The 23,689-nt window shown below is 39.5% G+C and overlaps 1 protein-coding gene across 1 annotated transcript; it reads left to right on the forward strand. All coding sequences in view use genetic code 11, as the record gives it.

Annotated features, from left to right (window-relative positions):
- Positions 1 to 993: 993 nt before the first annotated feature.
- On the forward strand, positions 994 to 20,486 carry EGR_03702 (hypothetical protein; the record flags this gene model as incomplete). The annotated part of the gene is made up of 25 exons (XM_024492951.1): positions 994 to 1,220; positions 1,420 to 1,590; positions 1,661 to 1,722; positions 2,305 to 2,609; positions 3,961 to 4,089; positions 5,799 to 5,948; positions 6,807 to 6,950; positions 7,520 to 7,597; positions 7,705 to 7,782; positions 9,739 to 9,859; positions 10,766 to 10,906; positions 11,057 to 11,164; positions 12,189 to 12,262; positions 12,351 to 12,376; positions 12,459 to 12,522; positions 13,340 to 13,609; positions 14,299 to 14,451; positions 15,977 to 16,381; positions 17,130 to 17,239; positions 18,058 to 18,399; positions 18,886 to 19,090; positions 19,541 to 20,006; positions 20,087 to 20,117; positions 20,196 to 20,308; positions 20,401 to 20,486. The coding sequence occupies 25 exons, from the start codon at positions 994 to 996 to the stop codon at positions 20,484 to 20,486; spliced, it is 4,059 nt and encodes a 1,352-aa protein (XP_024352608.1).
- Between the last annotated feature and the right edge of the window lie 3,203 nt (positions 20,487 to 23,689).

Raw genomic sequence — 23,689 nt, forward strand, 5'->3', positions numbered from 1 at the left:
TTCATCCTTACACAAATCTGCTTTTAGGCTAGTGTGTCAACATCTACCTATGGGAACACATGATGGCCAGCACAATTCTTCGTTCCTGAATCAAGATTCCGAACCAGACAAAAGTCTAGACCCAGTTTAATTGCTAAAAGGGATCAGTGACAATGCGGTCAAGTATCTCCTCAGCTGCAGGGTAATTTGATAGCTGACACAACCGGCTCGTGTCTCACTGGGGCGCCGACTACGTTGTGATGGCTGACGCAAAGGGTTGACCAAGGCGAGCACTGAAAACAGCGCTCGAAAGAGGAAAGACATTATGTAATGCGGTGGCTGTTTAACTCCCGTTTTAGGTAAAGAACCACTTTTGGCTCGGCCATTGTACCACACCGGGTGGGCTAGCCTTCAGGCCATGCCAGTAGCCCTAGTACCTTTTGAATGCCGAACATGTATGCTCTACCCGAGTATTGCAGCTTCTTTCGTCTTAAGGCGCTGTACAAATGCTTGTAGAGATTGACTGTTTTAGTGTGACAATGACTTTTTGACACAAACTCGAATCAAATCGTGTTAAAAATGGCTGTTGTCTTTTTTAAAAGACAAAAGTTAAATTACTGTGTACCGCTTTATTTAGGGTGGGACTCATCAGGGGTTAGTTGTAGTTTATTATATATTGAAGGGCTAAAAGCTAGTTGACATGGTCATAATAGTTTGCAATACTGCAAGCAATGTTTGTCTGTGGTAGGCAGTCGAATTGCAGGTTTTTTTAACATACAACTTAGGATTTTTAATCATTTCGTAATATTTTATCAAAAATACACAGTGATTCAAAATTCATGTGCATAAGGCAACTCTATTCTTAATGTTTTAAAAATAAAATGTTGATTTTGTTTTTTAGCTTTAGTAGCATCTAAGTTCTTTAAAATCTGCGGCGGCCTTGTTTTGTTTGAATTTCTAAAATATGTGAAAAGTTGGTTCTTGCGCGATCTCTTGAAATGGTCACTTTTCACAATGGATATCAAAGCTTTGGAGGCGTGTTTTCATAGCGCCTCAAAAATATCACAGACTGTTGAGGAATATGAATTTCTTACCAACTTGTCATCTATTTTCTGCCATGACTTTGTGGACTCACAGGACGATGCTCCTGCAAATTTGCTAAGCGATAAACTGTTGAAGACAATCGATTTTATTTCAAAAGAGCAGGGCATAGTGCTAACTTCAACTGCAATTCTTGACTGGTATGAAATCTGGTTTGAGAGAACGTTTCGTTTGACGTTCTTTCATTGTTTTTAGCACCACATCATTCTAGGTCTTTAAATTTGAGCGCAAGTGCAATTTTGTTATATTTTACTAATTAGCCACAGTAGTCGATTTTGTTCCTTGCACAAATGACGAGAAACTAAAGTTGCTGCTTAAGATTTTAACTTTTTCTTTTAGGTTCGTATTTTACTTGTTTTCTCGTCGATATCGTTCAAGTGACATTTGCAACACGGACGTTGCTAGTGTTGCAACAGTAAATTATAGCAAACCTACACGAAATGTTTCAGTCGATGATGAGAAGAAGTACTCTGACCGATTGAACGCGCCAACGGAATCCATTATCTGCTGGTACTTGCGAACTCTTTATTATATTAAAAAAAATTTATCTACTTAATATTTTTCATTCTATATTACTTAGGTTAACAACTCGGCCTCTTGTCAACCAAAATTTGCAGATGTATACTGCAGCAATTCAATTGGGTGTGTCTTCTTTAATCTCTAAAAACTGGTTCCCAAAGCAATGAAATAATCACGGCTCTATTTACTTCATAATTCATTAGTCTTTTTCGCTTATAGAGTACCATTTGTAATTTTTAGAACCTATTTTTCCTTGTAAAACAATTTGATCTTTTTGCCTAATGGTTGAATCTAGAATTAAGCATTATTACTGAACCACATCATTGCATTTTGGACTCAAACCTTACAAAAAGTGTATTCTACTGTAGAACTGTGAAACAGCAACAGCCAAAAATCCAAGGTCATTAATTAATTTAGTTAATTGTAATGGAATAGACGGGTGTGTCTTAATCGGGTGTGAACGAAGCAATCTCTCAACTATCATAAATTGTGCTATGCGAATTCTATAAACAATTATCCTTTGGCTTGTTCATAAAATTCCGAAAGTTGCTTTGAATTACATAAGTGTAAAGTTTTTTGGTAATTTGTAGGCAATTTTTGGTATCCAATTTGCTTTTTTACGACTCAGCGTTTTTGTTTATGTGCTGTCATAGAAAATTATCCTATGCGTCAGGTAGCATCTTTTTTTGAAAAAAATATTAACAGCACAAAATCATCCAACTGCTCGCAAACATCTTGTCTCTCATGCTCTACGCTGGCTGGTGTGTCGATTGAAAAAGTGTAACCTTGACTTCAACCCCTCTTCGCCATTGGTTCTGGCGCGAGGGGGATCTTTTGACGGACTCTCGGAGGCCGGTGATCTTGGTTCAGTTTCTGGGTTGACGGATGAAGAGCAAAGTGACACTGTCTCCACAGGAAAGTGGGTTTCAACCGTGATGGAGTCAAATGGTGCTCTGGTTGAACACAAAGGTATTCAGAAGACAATTGATCAGTTGAAATCTTCAATCGAAGTGAGTTTTTTGTGCTTAATTGGGGGTAAAATAGGTGACCAACTTGACTATTATCAACAACAAAGTGTATTCAATCAAGAAACCTGTGCAGGTTAAAATTTTGTTTCACCATCTTGTCAATACGCTTAATTACTGAGTAGGAGAAAATGGCATTAAAGGCCAAGTCAATCAAAAATGTCTTATTTAGCTCCTACGCATTAAATTATTGCATTCTCATGGGTAGGAAATAGGAAATAAATGGTGTAGTCTGCTTTATTAAGTGGTTAATGTGCAAAAACTTACCATTTAGCGGCTATCGGTAGATTCAAAAACAATGCCTTGCTAATTTCAAAGGGGACAATATTCTGCATACCGCTTTATTCAATTTGGTCCCCTAAACTTTTCTAAGACCTTATATCTACTCTAGAACCAAATTTGGAAATAAACATCACGAATTTTGGATAGGCGATAAAAATGAGGCGGACGTTTTTCCTTTTTTTAAAGTTTTGCAACAAACAATAATTCCTATGGCCCACAAAAGGATGCCTATTTCCTGTCAGTGTTTCCTGAGTACAATAACTAAGTATAGAAACGCCAAAACAATAAAATGGGTAAATGAACACTTATGCAGGTGCTTATATCCCTATCACGGCTTGTGAACATATCTACTCAACCATAAACCGCCCCTATTCTGTAGGAGAAAGGAAAAACACCTTTAATTGTCAATGTTTATGTTGACTTTATCTCAAGCAAAAAAACAGCCTTCATTGTTTTGTAGTGGCCATAGAAACGATATCATCAGGGTCTGTTTGTTACCAATGTATTCCAGCTCAAGATTAACCTACTTTTAGCCATGTTTTAGTCCTCCCTTCTGTCAACTTCTGCGGTACAGTCTTAATTGGGTAGCTATTCCGATGAAAGTAGGAAAATTTCCCTGGAAAACTTCTTTCCTCGTCTTAGCAAGGATCTCCTCATCAATGCCTTGTGAAGAGAAAGAAGATCGGTCTTAAATTATGCCTCTTAATGTAAACATATCATGGGGAAGCAGAGTAGGGAAGGGAGCGAGTGGGTGGGGCGAGGAGAACAACTAGTGTTACCTGTTTAAATCCTTGGTGTATCGGAGTCACTAATGTCGTTTATTTTCTTGTGGAAATAACAAAAAATACGACTACAATGTGCGATCATAAAACTACTTTGTACTTTTGAAGATAAACGACAGATTTAACGCTTTTAATTTAACTTCATGTTCGCATTGATTGCTTATGAAAAATTAAATACACATGCCTTGGTGTATAGCATCTCATTACTTAAACGCTTTTATACAGAAATAAGAAAATATAAAAAAAAATTTCACCCCTTTTTTTTCATTCAGAGTTTGATTTTGACATGCACTGGTGATCAGTTGGAGGGGATACGCAATTTGGCGTTTAAACGTCTTAAGGTCTTCTTTGAAAAGGCTCCCCTATCCACTTCTGCTGCTTTTTGCCTTCGTTGGATTGAAGTGAGTTATGATTTCTCGCCTTTCTCTCCTCCATTTAAGCAGTCGCTGAATGTTGAAAATGCTTTCCTAATCCAATTTGTTAAAATATCCGCTTTGTCAAATTTGATTCCTTCCTGGAAAAACACTGCGTAGCCAAAGCAGACATTCAAAGCTGCATTGACCTTTGACGGTCAAAGTGCATTCCTCACTAAGGTACACACGTGACATCGCAGTCTTGTTCTCCTGGTTGACCCTCATTTAGCTGTCATTTGGGTGAACTTTTGTGAAGAAATAATACGCAAGGCGCTTGACCTTCTATTCTACAGTCTATTCAATCTGTCCGGATATTGAGTGATAAGAAAGACGCCAAAATATCCCCCCTATTTGAGAAAAACCAAATAAATCCATGCCATTGTTTTATTAAAAGAAAAGTAAATTAACCACGAAAAATTTCTTAGAACTCCTCTCTTAACTAGGCACAAGGTAAGCGCAAAAGCTTGTTGTCTCTAGAAAGAGTATTAAAAGAAGACTTCTCTCTACTTGCACCCATTTCCAGTTCTGCTCTACCGTCAAACTGCCTACTCTCTTTCCTATGAGACTGTCGGGCTTTCTTGGTATATTTATATCAAACGATCACTTGATGGAACATGTCAAATGATCTAAAGAGGCTGAGGCGAGGTAGTGTTTTCCTCTCTCCCTTCATAAAATGCAATTGTTCTGGCTATTGCGTACTTCATCGCGCAATCTTTCACTGTCAGGGTAAGCATGGGTCTACCTTTCGACTGAACGACTCATGATGATTGCTCTGGGACTGTAAATTTTTCTCGCGTTCTTTCAAATTGCACCATACCAAGTGGGTAGATTGCGAGTGTAAATATAGGTCTATCTTCGGTGACATACCATGCCCACACAAACTGATCTTCTGAGACTGAAGCAGTGGGGCACTACTAAGCAGACTGTGCTGAGATGAACACCGATAGAGTCACTATTAAATCACAAAAGATATAACAACTGCGTAAGTCAACAAATAACCAACCAATAACAAATAAGTGGCCTCTGTGTGGGTGTGGAATCCACACGCTTAACCGGTTCTGTTACGCTTCGGGGTACTGATGTCGATGTTAAAAAAAACCAAAAAAAACATACCTTAGAGTTGTTCTTGACATAGTGATCTCGTATTGACTCTTGACTAAGAATAAAGCGTTTCACAATAACGATGCACCATCTTTGAGCGAATACTGACGGACTTATACATATTTGAGTCATAACGTACATGAACAATTGGCCGTCGTTTCCAGGTCTTTCTAAGCTACGACCAATCACTGCAACAGACTAAACTGTCAACCGCAGGAATCTCTGTCCACGTAACACTTACACACTTTTAAAAACGAATTAACCAAAAAATTGTCACTTAAACTTATCACCTTAATTAACGGTTATCAAGGTTTTTTTCCTATTTTCAAAGAACAACGCTTAATATGTGTTTCAGCTATTTCGTCAGACGCCCCCTGCAAATTGGAGCCAACAAGAAAGCTTGTTAAAACGTAAGATTGTTTTAAAACTAATCATTTGTGCCATTTTCCAGTACGAATTGATAAATAAAACCCATTCATTAAGAAAAATCACACAAATTTCTTTCGCAATTTTTTATGAGTGAGCCTTCCTTTCAACTGTTCAAACCTTCTATCTCCTTTTTTGTAGTCATTCAAAGTTTTGTGGACAAACTACAGCCACCAATTGAGGAGCCGAATAACGGGGAAAAAACAGGCGGTCAACTGTTAAAACAGCGTATCTCACTTGTGTTTGCCAATGCTTTAAACAAAAAACAAAATACAGAGGAGGGCCCTCTTATTAACGGCCGCAATAAATCTCAAACTATGGTGTGTTTAAAGTTCACTTCGTGTACTTTCAAAAAGTATGTATTTAATGAATCCGACAATGGCCCAAAAATGGCGGATGCATCCAAATAACCGGCTTTTTATTAGTGCACTTTCTGATTGGTTAATTACGTAAAGGTGCATTTTTATTGGGCACTTGAGGCCAGATACTTCTTAATTGGTACTTTGTGCTAGTCTGCACTTCCATTGGACATTCAAAGTCAAATAAAATTTAGGTCATTTTTTTTTAGCTTCATTTTTTTAAGCTAACACTGTGTATATAGCGCCCAGCCTTGCTGAATGCTGGGACAAAAATTCCAAAATTATTTAATTTTATTGCCACACAAAGGATCTGCTTAATACCATTTTAAGGTGGCTGTTTATTCATTATTATGTTGCTATTTATAAGGAAATGTTACAGGAACTTTCTTTCCTTTAATAAATATATTGTTTAAAATTATTAAAATGCCGAATAAGTATATTCTTTAGTAACGCAAAAAATACTAAGCAACTAGTGACTTTGTATTTTTCCATACTTAGGAGCAAGATTAGATACCTTTTCACACGCTAGAACATTCTCCCAAGCTCCCATAATCAAGAAAGTCTTGGTACTGTTTTTACAATGCCGCCATGACAACAGAACAATGGGTCAATTTGATGATTCATGGGCTGGGTCAACTTTGGGGATAAGCCTAGTTATCCACTTGTACCAGCAATTAATACATGACTAGTTGTTCATTCATTCCTACCCACGATATTAGCAAATTTGTGCTATACATTGGCTGGAAAGTCGGTAACAATGAAGGTGTGAGTAGAGCTTGGTAACACTAGCAATGTTTTCAATAAAGCTTTTAACTTCAGCACCCTGAAGAGGAGAATATAAAGAGGATTTTGCTACCGAAAATTCGGAATTTGACTCTGGGGCTGCTCTCCAATCATCGGCTTCCAATTCGTCAGCTGGCGGTATCAATCTACACAACCTGTGTCTCCTTCATGCATCCGGAGGTAGTAGTGGAGGACTTTCTTTTCTCAACCCTCCCTTGGCAACGGATTTCTTAAACCCATTATTTCATGGGTTTACCTTAGCTGGTCCAGATCTCGCAATCTCTCTGGCCCGGTTGACGTGCACCCTCATGCTTGACGAAGGGCTTAGATGCCGAAATAAAGATACAAGATTTATGACCAACAACTGGCCAATTATTGGTCAGGTAGATTAAACTCTAAAAGAACCAAACTTTAGCCATTCTTTTCTTTGAAAGTTATTAACTTACCACCAAGTTAGGGACCTTTGGCTAGTAAAAAGATCGTAGTTTCTACTTCGCCAGTTGAGGAGAGCCAATTGCGATCAGCGGGAGTTCGGCAGAGCTGTCAACTTTTTTCTCAAAGAATTTGAGGATGAATCAGCTTAGTTTGTTTAAATTCCTAACGTAATTAAGTGTCGAAATATGAAACTCTGTCTCACACAGCTGACATCGAGAGGGAAGTAAAAAGACGAGGAAAGCAAATAAATTGTTTAAAAACTATTTAAGTATTTTTTGTGTGAGAGGTTATTTTTAATATTTTCCGTTTTATAGAATCAGGCCAAAATCCTTGGAAATGCCATCGACACCCTGGACCTCGACATCTCCACTCGGGTGGATGAAATCGCCAAAGTGAGTTATCCGACCAGAAAAACGATATTTTTTTGAATCTTTAAAAAGGACTCCTAGTTTAAATATCCCTTTTTTGTGCCAAATTACCTTTTTTCTCTTCTCTTCAGAATATAACAAGTGGAAAACCGAAGTTGAGCCAATGCCTTGTTGAGAGCCTCACTACCATCAGTGCCAAGATTACAGACGTAGGTTTATTTTGACGGCAAATAATTTCCTTTTCTCCTTCTTAAAAAAGCGTTCCTACAGGAATGTGGCTCACATCAAATTCAAACAAGCCATGCCTGTGACCTGATCATTTGACCCTCACCTTGAATGGTTGGCTTCCTTTGTCAATACACTGAAAAATAGATCTGGACAATTTCCTAGTTAAAGCATGCAGACTTCCTATTTACGAGTATTTTTTTCTCGTCAGAAAGGGGACAGAATAGAAAATTCCCGTAGATTTGTAGAAGGAATTATCACCATTTTTTTGATGTCACTGAAGGAAGTTTCTAACTTGTCTCCTTGATGCGCCTTAGTAACATGACTTTAACAACCGCGTGTTACTTGTCATGTGATCTGCGCAACAGTAAGGTAGTATTATTTAAAATCGGAGAGTAACAAGACATTTTCAGGTCCTTACTACTTACTCGGAGCTTATTTTGGTTACCGAGATGGACCCTAACTTCCTTTCTTTTCCTAGGAGCATAAAAAGGCAAAAAATCTAGTATCTAGCTCTGTTTACTCCTCCTTCGGTTTCTCAGCTATAATTTAGGGATAGGGGGGGGGGGGGATTATGAGAGAAATATGGAGGATGGGAAAGTGGGTGAGGTGAGGCGATGTCTCTATTTCTTTCTTCCTGCATCTTCTTCCCTACCAAAGTACAGAGGTCAATGTGGGGTCGACAGATCGGGGTGAGATATTCCCCTTATCCCTGGGGAAAAAGAGAAAACTTTTCTACAAGATGTGAACCAGATTGGAATGAATCGAGGCGATATCTTACTCCCTCCACTCCACAGATTTATATGAGGCTTTTGCGTTACTATCGGATTCGAAGGTGGGGTGGAGGGAGGGAGTAAGAGTAAAAGAAGCAAACTCTCCCCACCGATTAACTAGCCCCATTCATTTCTCTTTCATGTTTCACACGATCACGATGACATAGTCATCACGTTTTACTGTTGCACAAATCAGTAATTGTTTTTTAATGCCACTTCGGATGGATCTTTAAGAAGCGGCTGCATCTTGTCTCGATGTATAGCCCCTTACCTTTTTACCACCCATGTGATATGCTCCCTTCTTTCGACATAGTGAGGGAGCTCTTCTAGATGATCTAGACGGTAGCTTTTAACCTATATCATGCATTAAGCTATTTGGATTACTCCATCGTCTAGAAGGAGGCTTTACTTTCCATGAATGAGCACTTTTCGAGTGTACTTTTCATTCTACGCGGATTTAAGAAAGACTTGGGGAATATGACCTGCTGTGGTATCTTTCATGACCTTACATTGGTTATCCGCTGTGATGAACTTTCAATTTTTAGTACTATAATGTACGCAATCTGTGCGCTTAGGTTTGTGCTCTTTAATGATCACCTTGGCATGTGGTTGGTTGAACCTGAGGTTATAATGAATCAGCACGCGGGTAAATCCGATGCCCTTATGTCAAGCTCTGCCATGGCCTCTTCAAACGTCATCTTTCTTTATTCATTCTTCACTCCATGTGACTCCGACAGTAAACGGCTGTTCTTAACCTCCCACATCTATCAGGGAAGCTGTTTTAGAGCAATTCGATCTACTCATAGGTGAGTTTTCAGAGGATGACTAATCCCGAAGTATGGAAAAGCGCTTTTCCCCTCATTAGAACCAACTGCACAGTTTCGTAGCAGAGTAGCAGATGCCGATTGGCATCCTGCCCATCTGCTTGCGCAACCTCGAAGGGAAGGCATTGTAAACAAGGAGCCGAAATTCTCCCCGAGGGAATAGAAAACGAATTAACAATTCGTTAGAATTTACCAGTTAGATTTTCGGAATTACCATAGTTTATTAAAAACAGGTTAATAATTTAACTAGAACATTTCTTAGTTTCCTAAGGACAAGGCGGTTGCAATTTATGCCCGAAAAGGCAAAAAATAACCTGAAGGTTTTCATTTACTTCACTTTTAGATGCCAAATAAAGCCTACTGCCACCTAGATTGGCTCCACGTGGCATCACTCTGTGAGACCTTATTGAGTCATCCATCAGCACGTGTTCGTGATTCCGCAGCCGAACTCCTGGTCGCTGACAGTAAGTTTAGAAAAAGATTTGGTCCTGTCAAAATGTCCTGAAAACCACTCCACAGTTCTTAATTTAATCAGTTATTTCGACTAAGTCTATTCCTGAAACCTGCTTTGATCGTTGTCAATATTTCAAGGTCAGGAGAGCGGTGCCGACCAATAGGGTGAGCGCACATTGTAACCGATTTTTATTTGATTCTTGCTGCATTCTAGGCAAAAAATGTCAACAAAAAACAACACGGTTCCAATTTGAATCAGGTCCTTTGATTAAAGGTGCTCCTAGAACCTGATTAGGTCGTTGTTATCAATTCAAGGTCAGGAGAGCAGCGTTGACCAATAAGATGAGCATATTTATGAAACGGATGTTTAGCTTATTCTTGCATCATTTTAACGAAAATTGATAGCATTAAGGCCACCAACAATCACATTTTGGTGTCATTTACACATGTCTGAGTAAAAGGCCACATATTATTCCTGGGTGGGGTAAAAATGGAAGGGCAAAATGGTTGGGTAAGATTGACCTCTTAATCGACCAAGTTCCACGTTTTTAGTCAAACTAGCAAAAGATAATTTACAAAGCAAATACTTGTTTGCCGCGAATGCGCTTTCTTTTTTGATGGGACGTAAAACTCGGCAGCGCATTTCTAACAACCTTTATTGAAACACCGAAACAAGGGAAATTTGCTACCGGTTGTCAGGATAAAAATAGCCTGTACTTTCGCTAGAGAAAGTACATCTTGAGATGCTGACGCGTGTCTTTATACGAAAATTCTCACGAAAATTGGCGAATCGGCATTTCTTTCACTAAGAGCATAGGTGTACTGACAATCAGGTGGAATCCTTAAGAAAAAAATAAAGTTTTCTGCCCCAATTTTTTCCTTTTTTTGATGAAATCTAAAAGTGGGAAAATTTTTAGTTCGCCGGCACAAGAACTCCGCCCAAATGGCGCGTGCTCTGGTGATGGTTCTGACGCAGGCTTGGATATCTCGTCAGGATGTGCTCTTCAAACCCTTCAATCAACTGCCAAAGTTGTCCGAATTTAGTCTTGAACAAGAAGGTATATACTACTTATGCAAACAAGTAAATTTCGCCTTTATCTCCTATAATTAGACCTCAAAAGAAGTGAATAATTAAGTCTTCTTGAAAACATAAACGAGATTCATAATTGAGTCAAGTTTTTGACAAAAGCACTTTTTCTCGATTTCAGATAAGACTCGAGAATGTAAAATGGCCTGGTGTTCAGGTCATCTTGCGGCTTTTTTAAAGGTCAGCAAAGTGCTTCTCGAGGAGTATCAAAGAAACTTCACTGTTCCTTGTGAGTTACTAAGTCAAAGCATTTCTGAGCCCTTTAGTCAGCTTTCCACTGGAAACACAGGGAGTGTTCGTTTAGGCTACTTTTCGACAGGAAAATAGCCAGAAATACTGGCACTTGGTGTCACAAGGGAGGTGGTATGTGGTGGCTCGATGCGCCTGTGTGAATGTGCGTCATTCAGATCCACCATTAGCTATTGTACTCATTGCTCTTTTTACGTCACTCTAAACTCCTCACATAGTTTGAATTTAATGGAGGTGGTGCAATCCGAGGCTTAATTGCTTTATGACTTCGACGTTGGATCCTAAAATGCAAAAGCAGAACGACTCTTCCTTGTCAAACCGCTGTAGCATTTGGTGAAGGTGTGATAGTTTAGAGTACTGACAAGAGATGTCGTGCGTTTGTTTCTGGCGATGAATCGCATCTAGATGGATAGGTGGATTGCGGCTAGAAAGGGCCCTCTCTGCTGAAGCGTGAAGAAGTGCATGTGATCACCGATACCTAACTTCGCTGTCAACTTGTCAAGGCGAGCCTTTAGTCAATTTCGATGTGAGTATTTCATATGAGAAGGGGAAGGCGAGAAGTAGAAGCTACAGTGAGGACCAAGCCGTCTAATTACTTTGTATTCCACACCGCTTCCTGCCAAGAGGACTTTGCTGTAGACACTGCTCCATACGATACAATGCGACATTGAATTTGAGAAAAGAAGAAGGCGCCATTCATCATATCAGGCACCCTGAAACTTATCGATGAGAGAACTCAGACTTCAGAATAGGAGGAAGGAAGTCACAGTCTTGCCTAAGGAATGTCTGCCACCTGACCTTGACAGTAGCTGGTCGCATGACCCCATGAAGAGGCGTCGGCAGATAGCTGTGGAAGTAGGCGCAATCAAAAGCAAGTTTGGGTACGGCAGTGTTTTTGAATTTGAAAGACAATACACATTTGCAAATTGCAGACTTTTTAGGATGGGGTGGTTTACTTGACTAAAACAAAGGCAAACAACTCCAATCTTGTTTTTTTTTTTCAGCAAAACCCAAAAAATCAGTTTTCTTGCCCCTCTTTGATCCTCTTGCTGGACGAAGATTTTCATTCTCTTCTCAAGTGAGTTTCCCTCAGTCGCTCCTTCCATCCCTCTGTCATCAAATAATGTCTTTTACGTCTCACATATTTTTCCTTCCTTTCCTTGTAGAGGCCGAGCTCCGTTTTTCGAAGCAGGTAAGTGGTTTGTTTTGTTGCACTATAAAAAAAATTGTCTTTATTGCTGCATAATCGTGCATCTCATTTCTGCTTTCAACAGGGCAACTGAAGTTAATGAGACTGCACCGCTGTTGATGCGTTTGAAACAACTCGAAACAAACGAGGTAATAAATAGAAAGAGTGACTATATTCTCCTAAAATAATGAAAATTTTAGGTAACTCGTGAAATATATCCGAAATAAAGCATGTAGATATGACCCACTGAATCGGTGGTCCGTTTTTTGTTTTCTCTACCCCTTCTCCCGTTATTTTGCACTCGGCTAAATGGTCAGTTGCAAATGATGTAATTTGAGGTTGTTAGCCTAATGAAGAAGTTCCTCATTGGGTTTCTGCATGGCAACTCACTCATGTCTGGGTGGTGAATTGTGCGTTACTGATCCAGCTTCTTTAGCCTCTCTCTCCCGCCTCCGGCCTTGGATCCTTGAATTGAGAAGGTCGGCGGGGGGAAGACTTTAAATATTGTATAATATGGACAGTTTGTATGAGAAGGGGGATCAGTATTCTGGTGACGTCCGTTTAGTCACGAGGTTGGTGTAATCTGACCGCTCGTCACCCAAAAGATGCATCCATGGATTGCATAGTCTCGCCATCGTTTTGAGCGCCGCACTCGGTGCTTCCTCTGGGGCTTGTTTCTTCAACCGCACTTTCTGGTGAGCTACTTTCATTGGTTAACATGCAGGCAGCGTCTTCGTGCCCAATCGGCAGCATAATTTGATAAGGACGCACTTTATTTCGGTCCACCGGGATTGGTTTTGTGCGCAGCTCTGTATTACAGACCAATTGAAATACGCTTTCACTAAGGGGTGGTGGAATTTGCGATATTCTTTGGAAAGTAGAACCAGTTTGAAACTCATTTTATTACCAATATAGACACGAGTAACTCTCTGATTTTGATCTGTCATTTTTTGGTTCTTGCCTTAGCTACAACAAGCAATATGGAATGTGCGTACAGCTGTTTCCCCAAAGAGTAGTCGCTCAAGCGGTTCAAGCATCATCTTTACTGAGCGCAGCCTTCCCTCAGACACCACTGGTATCGCGTCTCTCTCTAGCTTCTCCTCAACTGCATCACTTTCCACAAATTCGTCGTCCTCTTCTAATTGCGGCTTTCGGACTTGTCTTACTGTTGCTCTTCATGCGGCTGTTGAATGTACGTGTGATGTCAACGCTTCAGTAAGGCATCTTGCTGTTCAGGTTAGTCACCCAACCTCGCGCCCATTTGTAGTCACACTCATTATTCCAGCAGTTATATTCACTCGTGATTATATGCCAACCTCATAATCCGGGGCAAAAATTTTTCTCCTCGCGTCACGAAGTCCTAAAGACTCCTATCCCATAATGTTTATGTTGCCCACAGTTACAATTTTTTGGGCTCTTTCACACACTGCCATCGTGGAAGTCCTCCAACCTCCGAGGACTGAAAAGGGTAATGAGATAATCTTCTCCAAATGATATGATAACCGAGGGATAGGAATGAGTAAGCTCCTACGATGTGATGCTACTTCAATGATGGTTCTGGTTGAGAAAGTAAACCAATTTTTATGGGCTAGTCGCTTTTTTGTGTGGGAACATCTGGTATGCATTCCTTCTCCATTCTTTTAATGAACTTTTAAGGTTCTACTCTGTTTAAAGCCAGTCTTGTCCCTCTTCTAAGGCATCATGCAAGACTTCAGGTTTGAGCAGTATCCAGCAGTTGAGGCGAATTTGATTGTCCTTCTGTAATGCGTCCCTGCGGTTTTAGCCATTCATAGTTAGTCTTTTGTCTTCGATTGCTACAGCAATTATCACCAATCCGTATTATGATTAGTTGTAAAGATTCAAATTCATAAATTCCTGAATCCTAATTAGTTTTATTATTTATGGATGGCTTTATTTACTTTTAGACCCTATCGGAGGTGACCCAAGTGATTGGTTTATTCGATCACACTCTCCTTGTCAACATAATCATGACCCATATGAGTTTTGAACCAACTATTCTCACCTACGGCTGTCTTGAGATGCTACTCAATATTCTTATTAACTTAAAAAGTGGCAAAGTAAGTTACCCAAAATGAGAGTTTGTTTTACTTAAGTGCGGAGTTTTTTATCCAATTTCACATCTAAATTAAATAAAAATTCCTTGACTGTTGTCAAGAAATATCGCTAATAACTTTATACTAGATAAACGAAGAAAATTTTACGGTTTGCTTAGAAGAAGTCGTGCAATTCTGCTTCACTCACTTTATTTTATCCAAATGACTTTCATATTCCTGATTTACACTGAGAAGGAAATCGTTTCTAAAGATGTTATAGGTAGAAGTTCCTTTTATTTTTTATTATACTTGAAGTCAGAACTGACAGCTATTTTGCATGATTGAAATAATTTATTGCTAAATTTATTGTTTTGTGCGATTGGTCCATTTTTTGTTAGACTTTGTTAGTTCCGATTTCCCGTTGATCGAATTTGCCCGTCATTCAGTTGTTCTGGACCACTTTCTTACTCCTAATTTCTATTAACCTAAAAATAATAGTCGCTAATTAGTTGTGAGCAAAGTTTGCCAGGAAACAGTGATTATGTTTGAAACCAGTAATAGCACTCTTGTTTGATTTAAACAATTTATTACTAAAAACAGGCACTTTTGCTTTATGGGAATAAGAAGTCATTTAAATGAGTAAAATGAAACGTTCTGGTGATATATTTTATTTCAGCCTAACATCTCAACGCGATGGTTGATTTCTGAAATGCTGCAACAAGTTACTCAATCGGCGTAAATAATGCGGGACTTCCGCGATATGGCGGTTCCCGTTTTCAAACGGCCTTTTGGGTCTAATACGTTAAAACTCCGCCTTTTTCGTCAATTTTGCGCATTCGCAAGGTTAAATTGCTGAGATTACATTGTCTTAAGTTTGCCCAGTTTCCACCTTTTCGCCGGTATTAAGATATTTCTATTCTCAGTGCCACGACGTCCCACTCTTATATATTACACGCAATCGAACCCATTTTTCGGGATATTTCTCAACAATTTGTGCAACCGTTTATTCATAAATTAAAAAATTCGCGGAGGTCATCAACTCTATTTTTGAGTAGAAAATTTTGGATACTTTGGCCTGATGGATGATTTTATGCGTATAAAATAACTTTTTTGCCTAGCTGCCTGGTGATTTGACTTATTAATTTAGAATTCACAAAAAAACAGAATATTTTGACAGCTTTTTTAATCAGGCCTTGTTTTTAGGGATAAAAGCCTAATTATAGCTGCCTTAGTATTTATTCCACTCACTTCACAATCGTCAACATTTCATGCAAGTCTGCAGTTTGCTCTCGCCAAAAAGGCTAGCATTTAAGAGTTTGTCACCTTTACAGCCTGGAGGATAAAAGTGAAGGTGAGGGGTCCTCCTCTCCCTTGAAATTCCCTTTCTCTCTCTTTCTCCCCTATTCTCCAGTGAAAATCTTCACACGAATAAGTTTTGCTACATAAGATGTAGTGCTGTTTTGCAAGAATAAAATTATCTTCCCTCTAACCAACAAAATTCCGAGTTAAAAGGTTTTGTATTTCTTAACCTTCTAATTTTATGTTCTAGGTTGGGAACAACAGTCTTTTGTTATCAACTTCGAAAATTTCTCCTCAGTTTTCTTCACGTCTTCTCCACGGCCTCCTTAACGTGGAACGCTCAAGAGTGTGGCTCCGTTCCTGTGCACACTATATCGCTACTCGTGAGACCCTTGATGCAGTGACCTTGAACGCGACCCAAGTAGTGATGTGCGCCCTCACCTCGGTGCATCAACTGGGACCACTCAGCATCCGTCTCAGCCAAATTCAAATAAACTCGTCTATGGAGGAGATGTGGGAAGTGGAGGAAAGAGAAAATGAGCTGATGGAGGATCAAGGGGATGATAAAGAGTGTGACCGTGCTTTCGAGGAGGGTTCTAGGGGATCCTATAGCACTGATTCTGACATTCGGCTGGATTTAGACATTGAGGCTTTGGTGAGTTTGAAGGTGGGCAATTTATTCAATGGTACTTTCATTGAGCTTTAGTGATTAGTAAAACACAAAATTCAGGTTGGTTTGACTGCCAGAAAGTTTATGTGACCCTCGATATATGTACTGTTTTTGTCCGTTAGCTTGTAGTCTGTCAAGTTTTAACCCGAATAGCAAAATGATGAGTGCTTCAATGCGGATACCTCTACTGCCGGCAGGACTAAGCGAGTTGAGGACGCGAAGTGCGCATATCTGACAGCTGGCTGAGTGATGGAGACACTGGATGGTCCTATTCTTACGTACTTAGAGGAAATGAATTGGCCATGGTCTTATTGATAATTGATGTCAAACTAAAGTCTATGTGTACTTGCTGTTGGCCAATGAGAGGACTTGAACGAGAGTGCGGGTTTTGTGACTTCCTGGAAAGCCATGAAGTAAGCATAAATGAATATTGAAAAAGGGGGGTTTTCTGAGGATTTAGACATCCCTAGCAGTTGCGCACGTTTCTCGCTTGTCGTACAACTTTCTGAAGGTATTCCAGGATGTATTTTTATGAATTTGAACCAAATAGATGTTTTTTTCTTCCCTCCATATCATAAAAATTTATCTGCTAAATAAGACCATTGTTATTACAGCACTGATTTAAAGCAGAACAGTAGATTCTAGAAGAATGTCGCTCATTGAACATCATTAAATCAAACTGCTCCACAGAATTAATAAACGAAGTATTTTTTTGTCCGTTTTTCATCTCAAGATTGTCGCAGTTAATAGTTTGGTGGCGGTAGTTCAGCGTCTTTCTTCGACAAATATTCAGCGAAATAAGAATGTCGAATCATTTGGATGGATTCCGGAATCGCCAACAAGGTTAGGACTCTCTACTTACCTCGTTTGTCAACAGGAAGTTCCATGCAAAATATATTACTTAGGATTGTAGGTGGATTACTACTTGATCAATTGGACACTATTAACAATCTGCAGTGGCGATTATATGTTTTTCATTTGCACGAAATTCGGGAGTATTTAAAAAGCAAAACAAATAAACTAAGGATTACAAAGCCTAATAGTAGGTGAAAAATTTTTTACTTAATAATTTCAGTAAATATTTTGTTTGCAATTTGCATATTTTGTACCGAATTTTTGCTACTTAAATGACTTACGTAGCACATCCAATCAACGTACAGTTTCCGTTTTAACTATTCTCGCAACTGACGGGTTTCTTGGTGTATGACTAGGTGATCATCTGGCGGCAAGTAGAGGTGATATTCAGAGTAAGTTAAGGAATCCGAGAAAAGTTAGATTTGCGAAGTGAACAAAGATTTCAAAAGTTTGATTTACCAAAGAACACGAAGAATTACGTAGCGAGGGATTGAATAGAATTTGTGCAGTGGGGGAATTCTTCGCCAACTGGTTGTTTCCTGTTTGTACAAGGGTACAGGAAAGCTGTTGTATTCCTTTACTCCCTCATTATCGAGACTGCCATCTTTCTCGCCATCTTAATTTCTCTCTGATAGAATGGATTTTGGAAAAGCGATGGAAGGGCGAAGAAAACGACCAATTTTATTTTCTACTAAACTAGACCTCTAAAGGCGATAAATTTATGCAATTAATTAAACTATTTTCTATCCGAAAGGGCAGTTTTCAGTCTCACGCCTTCCCAACGTCTACTAATTTCCTCATTTTAGACATCAAAAGGATGCTAACGGCACCATTTCTGTGGCTCCAAGTTCTGAGATTTCACTAGAATTCACTTACCTTCTTCTTCGTCGCATAGAAATCTCATTACAAGCCTACACCTGCTGTAACTCACAACGCAGTCTGGCTGAACTTCCCATCCACTTACAACCAATGAACGTGGAGACGGTTGCGATGGCTTTGAGTAGCCTCATTGTTCCATTGGCTACACTTGCCTTCGAAATATTCATGCCGCAGATGATGCGCAGACGCCAGGATACCATCAATGGAGAGTCTGTCACAAAATACACTGAAACTCTGCAAGAAAAATGCATGATCAGCATCCTCAACATGTACGTGCCCTCTACAATCCGAGCTGCCGATGGAATGCTTATGCATAACAATGTAGAAGCAGTTGATAGTTGATGAACTAGTCTCTAGAGGTAGCTCATATTTAACTTTGAGCAATCTCTAATCCAACTCAGGTTGGGGATAAAGGTCGTTAAGAGGAGGGAAGCGAGTACTCCTTCATCCCCATTCTCATTGACCACAATCTCAGTATCCTAAAATTTTAAAATGTTTTTCATAATGCTTAAATATTTTTTGCCGATTCACTGAGGCCAATTTTCTGCTTCAAATACTTCATAGCAGTAAAGGCTAAAAGTGCACAATGTGCCGAAGAAGATGAGACTAATTTACGAAAGATTGGAAAATTCCACGTACTTGATCCATGAAGATATTTTTTAGAAAGTTGTTTATTCATATTATTGATTTTTATTAAGTAGCAACTTTATTCACCGCGATTTACCCATTCAAAATTTTGTGTATCTTTCTTAAAGCATTGGCATAATCGCTCAGTGTCTACCAAAATCAACTGTGTTGGGAATAAATACCAAAGATCTCTTGAACGACTCAAAAACTTCCAATGAGTATTCCGCCCAGGAAACAGCGAATCGCATGGAAACACAGGTCAATGGAACGGTTCAAATGGAAGACGTCTGTGAAAAATTTATCAGCATACTCAATGACATCTTCAACTTTGCTGTAAGTCGTATGCAAGTTAGCTCTCAAAAGACTTCTTACTCCAACGTTGCTGATACAACTGGCAGTGAGAATTCATCTCATTAACTTCTGTTTATAAAAGCAATTTGATTTCATTCAACGTCTGCCAGTATTTGTGGAGCATGTAATCCTCAAAAGGGAAGAGCAGCCTCAAATCGATTTAGACTTTGGCCTTATCGTTCTCTTCTCTTCTCTGCCAGGTGCAAAGTGGAGATCGAAGTTGCTTCCTTGGGCCTGTATTTTTAAGTTCCTCCAGATTTAGGCGTTTACTACCCACACCTTCCTTGTTTTTGCATCTTTTTAGTCAATAAATTAAGCATAGTCGGATTTCAGGTTTAAATTTGACATTTCTTGCCCCGCTTTCTCCTTTATCGTTAAGGTGATGTTAAACTACTACCCCTAAATTAAGAATCCTTCAATTCGCCTTTGTAGAGACGCAACTTGTATCCCCAATCCTTCCTGCGTTGTGCTCACTGGTGGTGGATGGGACATATGTGTTCGAGCCTTCCCAATCTCTGTCAGACCTCTCCAGGTCATATTGACACCTCTCGTCTTGTTGAACTTCTCTGCAATGAACTCTCTTCTCTACAAGGGTGCCAACATAATGATTCAATTACAAATACTTCGAGACACCCGAAGGTGAACCACAGACTCAGTGATCGACGTAGACGGTGTCTACTCCTCCCTTCTGCGTCTCGACCTTCACCTCAACGTAATGAACTCAGTTGGGTTCGAGTTTGTCAAGCGAGTTTACCTCACTCTGGTAGTGGTGAATCTGCTCCTGTCGCTAAAAGCATTTCTCAGGATGTTAGTCAAGACTCTGAAACCCAAATAGACGTTGAGGCAACCGACGATGAAACTCCGACTTCTACATCGCTTTCGTCTGTTTCAAGTGTCTGTGAATATGGCATGTGAAAAATTGGAATGCTTTATTTCTTACGCCTTTGTCACTGAATAATTCATTTCTTATTTTTTCAGATGGTTCAAAGAAATCCCAACGGCAAGGAAAGTAGGTTATCAATTGTCTGGAAGTTCTACTTTATCTGGCCATTGATGCTTACTCTCACTTTACCACTGTTATGTCTAGGCGACCACCGGAAGTAGTGGAGCCATCTTGCTTAAGCAGAAACAACTTTCCACCTCTGTCGCTTGAAGAAACCACAATTTTGGTGGCTAAGTTGATCAAATGCAGTGATGCAAGTAAGCAACCATTTTCTTTCTCTGTCCACTCAAAAAGTAGCCGGAAAAACATCTTTCACATTCTTTCCTTTTTCCTTTCTCACCTATTTCAGAGGCAATCGAACCGCTACAAAATATCATTCCTCATCAGATCGTTGTCTGTGTTCGCAAGATGCTCGAACAGGAGTGCTCAGCATGAACGCCAAGACACCGATCTCGGAAAGGCGAAAAAAGAACGCAATGATTTTGCATCTCTATCTATTTTAACCAGAAGGAGCAAGTTTTACTGCATCACGTTTTTGAAAGTTTGGAATAAAAAACGAAAAAATTGAAGTGTATTTAGCAGTGCTGACCACTCTCTTGCATAATTGTTCAGGTTTTTTCTGTTACTTCCCATTGTTTCCTTGAAGAAAGAAAAAAATACCAAAAAGAAATCACATGTTCAGATGATTTATTAGCGAAATTTTTTTGTTTTTCCCTCCAAAGCAAATACGGAGTTTGATTGATTAAAAGAAACGTTTTCGAGATAATATATAGGGTGATAATATTAACTACAGACACCTCTTGTTCTACGCCCCTCTATGCCCTCCCGTTCATTTACCAACTGAGCAATTCGCATTCACTTGGGTAGAAGGCAGAATACTGATAATATATAAATATAAATACTGAAATATTTCTATTGAACGTAGTAATGGGGGGGTGTTGTGGTGCTTATTATAGGTGTTAAGGTTTCCAGTCAACTGAATGGCCAGCTTTGGGTGCATTTTGTGGAAGACGTGGAGTAAAGGTTCGATTCCTACGACATGGCTCTGTCTGCGCAGTCGTCTAGAGGTGCCCGTCGGGTGGGTAGTGAGTGGTTGGTTTAAGGATGACAAAAGAGACATTATGCTTGGCAAAATTGCTTCGCATTATGTGTCAGTAAAAGGACAAGCAAAGGTTCATGATCATCTGTAGACGCACTTGTTTGGTGGAATCCACGATCCTTAGCTCATCGGTCAACGCAGGTGTTAAAAAATTGGTTTGGCATTCGTGTCAAAGTGACTCTTGATAAGGTAGTCACAAAGAATGTTAAGGACAAACGCCGCAGACTTTTACAAAGACTACTTTTCGGAAGAATACTCAGCAAATTTTAGTGTGGGTGATGTAACAGCTGTAATCAGCCTGCCCGCTTAAAGCCATAACTTTTCTCGTGCGTTTCGATAAAATAAGTGTTCATGCGCTGGACAAATAAATGTATCATTAATTATCGTCAAAGGATCCAATCACTACGTCTCCCAAACCTCTGAGGCATGCTTTATTCCATCCTGAGAAGACTGAATCGACCAGTTAGAAAGTGCTTTGAAGGGACTGGGCGTATGTGAGGTGGGCTGCTCATTCCAAAAAACTATTAGGATTATTGAACCTGTAAAGACAAGAGGGTCATTTTCTCAGTAGACAAAGTACAGTCTCTCATAGCCAGCCGCTAGGGTCGAATGGGTACCCCGTATCTCTGTGCCTCACTTCACCTTTATCAAAGCTTTTGTCTCTCAATTACTCATGTCGAGCCTGAGAGAGTCCATAGTGCTTGTATTTGAGAAACTCCAGCACATGACACTTCAAACAGGCATAATTTAGATTTAGTCGTCAAATTTGCGATTAGAAGCCGTTTTTGCATGTTCTACACGCGTTCATCTTGAGTACCTTACTTCTGTTGCTCCTCAAAACACTTGAGAAGGGGGATGAAAGTTCCAATAGCAAAAAAAGTGATGAAGAGGTCAATTTTGTAATTGTGATCTAGGATGACGAAAAAAAATGCATAAAAAATTTCCTGAATGTGGTTCAGCTGACTAAAAAAGCAAATCGCATGATTGAAAAATCTCTGAGCTGACGAATTTGATGGTGTCAATGCACCTTTTGCAATTTTTTTTCTTCGGTCTTGTAGAAAACCGCAACAAAGTGGTTAAGGGAATATAAGAGCACTAATGGGCCTTTGGGTAATACAGTTTGGTTAAAAGATGTGATAGTCTGACAATAAAACATGAGCTGTCACAAATACCTCTACTAAGTTATCCTCAAAAGCGTAAGTGAAATATGACGTCAACCTTTTGCAGGAGTGTACAACCTCAGTTCCAGAGACCTATTCCAACGAAATAGTATATAAGTAAAAGGCGGTTCAAACATATTAATATTTAAGCAGCTTAAAATTGGAATGGTTTTTGATTATACAACGCTTGTATCCAATATTAAAACCTTCTTTTCCAGTTTAATTTAGGTGGTAGGTTGGTAAAGGAAATAGTAAGTTTTTTCTAGGGCTTTTTTTTTGGAGAGATATCAGCATTTTTGGTAATTTACACGATTACGTTGTCCAAATTTTGGCGAGCCAAGAAATTGGGATATACTATGTTCTAGCCAGACACGTGGGACTGCTGTGAGATCACGGAGGAGGTGTGTGTCTAAAGACCACAGGTGGGTTCTCCATCCTGAAGGTGCATGTACCGCGAGTAACACGGCACCACTAACACCACTGCTTTCACAGAAGTTATGACAGACACATTTAGCTGAAGTTTCGACACCACTGAGGTTTGTTTCTCTAAGCATAGTTTATGACCGAATTAATCCGGAGGAATATATTCCAGCTCCATTACGACCACCTACACCATCACTGTTCTATTCCGTGACGTAAATTGCAGATTTGAAATCTGGAATGAAGAATTGGTGGAGAGTAGAAGGAATGTCGAATGTATTGAGACAAATCTAAATGTCTCATCTGACATAGGATGTGCTTGGTCTTTTGATTGCTTGTGCTCCTATTTAACACATTCATCATTTCCATTTCTCTTTACCTCCCTCTATGAGATGTTCATATTTATGAAGAGAGAATCATTAGTTTGGCGAAGGTCCTGAGGAATTTTGGTGGCGCAGCACCCCCGATTCTTCCCTAAAGTCACAGAGGAGGCAAGTCTGAATATTCGCATGGCATAGTGGAAGTACAGCCTATAAAATCGAAGATTTGACATTTCAAATGTATCCAGTAGTCATTGTGCCCTCTTTTCTTCTCTTAGACGTAGCCATCGGTGCATTTTCCTGACTCACTAATCTGCAACTAACAGTGAGGCTAAACCACGGATATGATGAATTTGCATCTTGAAGAGGGAACAATTGTTTACCCTTTAAGCGAATGGTATTGAAGGGGAATATAAGTGGATATATACTTTAAAAACGAGCTTATTGCCTTCCTATGGCATAAGTCCACTTCTTAAGGTCAGCTCGGCATGTATTTGCCGCTTATGGGAGGTTGTCAAAAAGGGCACCGTTTAAAATACCTTAGTAGCAGGGTTCCATCGAATCACCCATCCGTGTCACAGGGAGCTTTGGTAATCAATCAAAGAGACCAAAATGATGATTCATTAGGATTTATTTTTT

Source organism: Echinococcus granulosus (assembly GCF_000524195.1).
Source record: "Echinococcus granulosus chromosome Unknown EG_S00020, whole genome shotgun sequence".
Lineage (NCBI taxonomy): Eukaryota > Metazoa > Platyhelminthes > Cestoda > Cyclophyllidea > Taeniidae > Echinococcus > Echinococcus granulosus.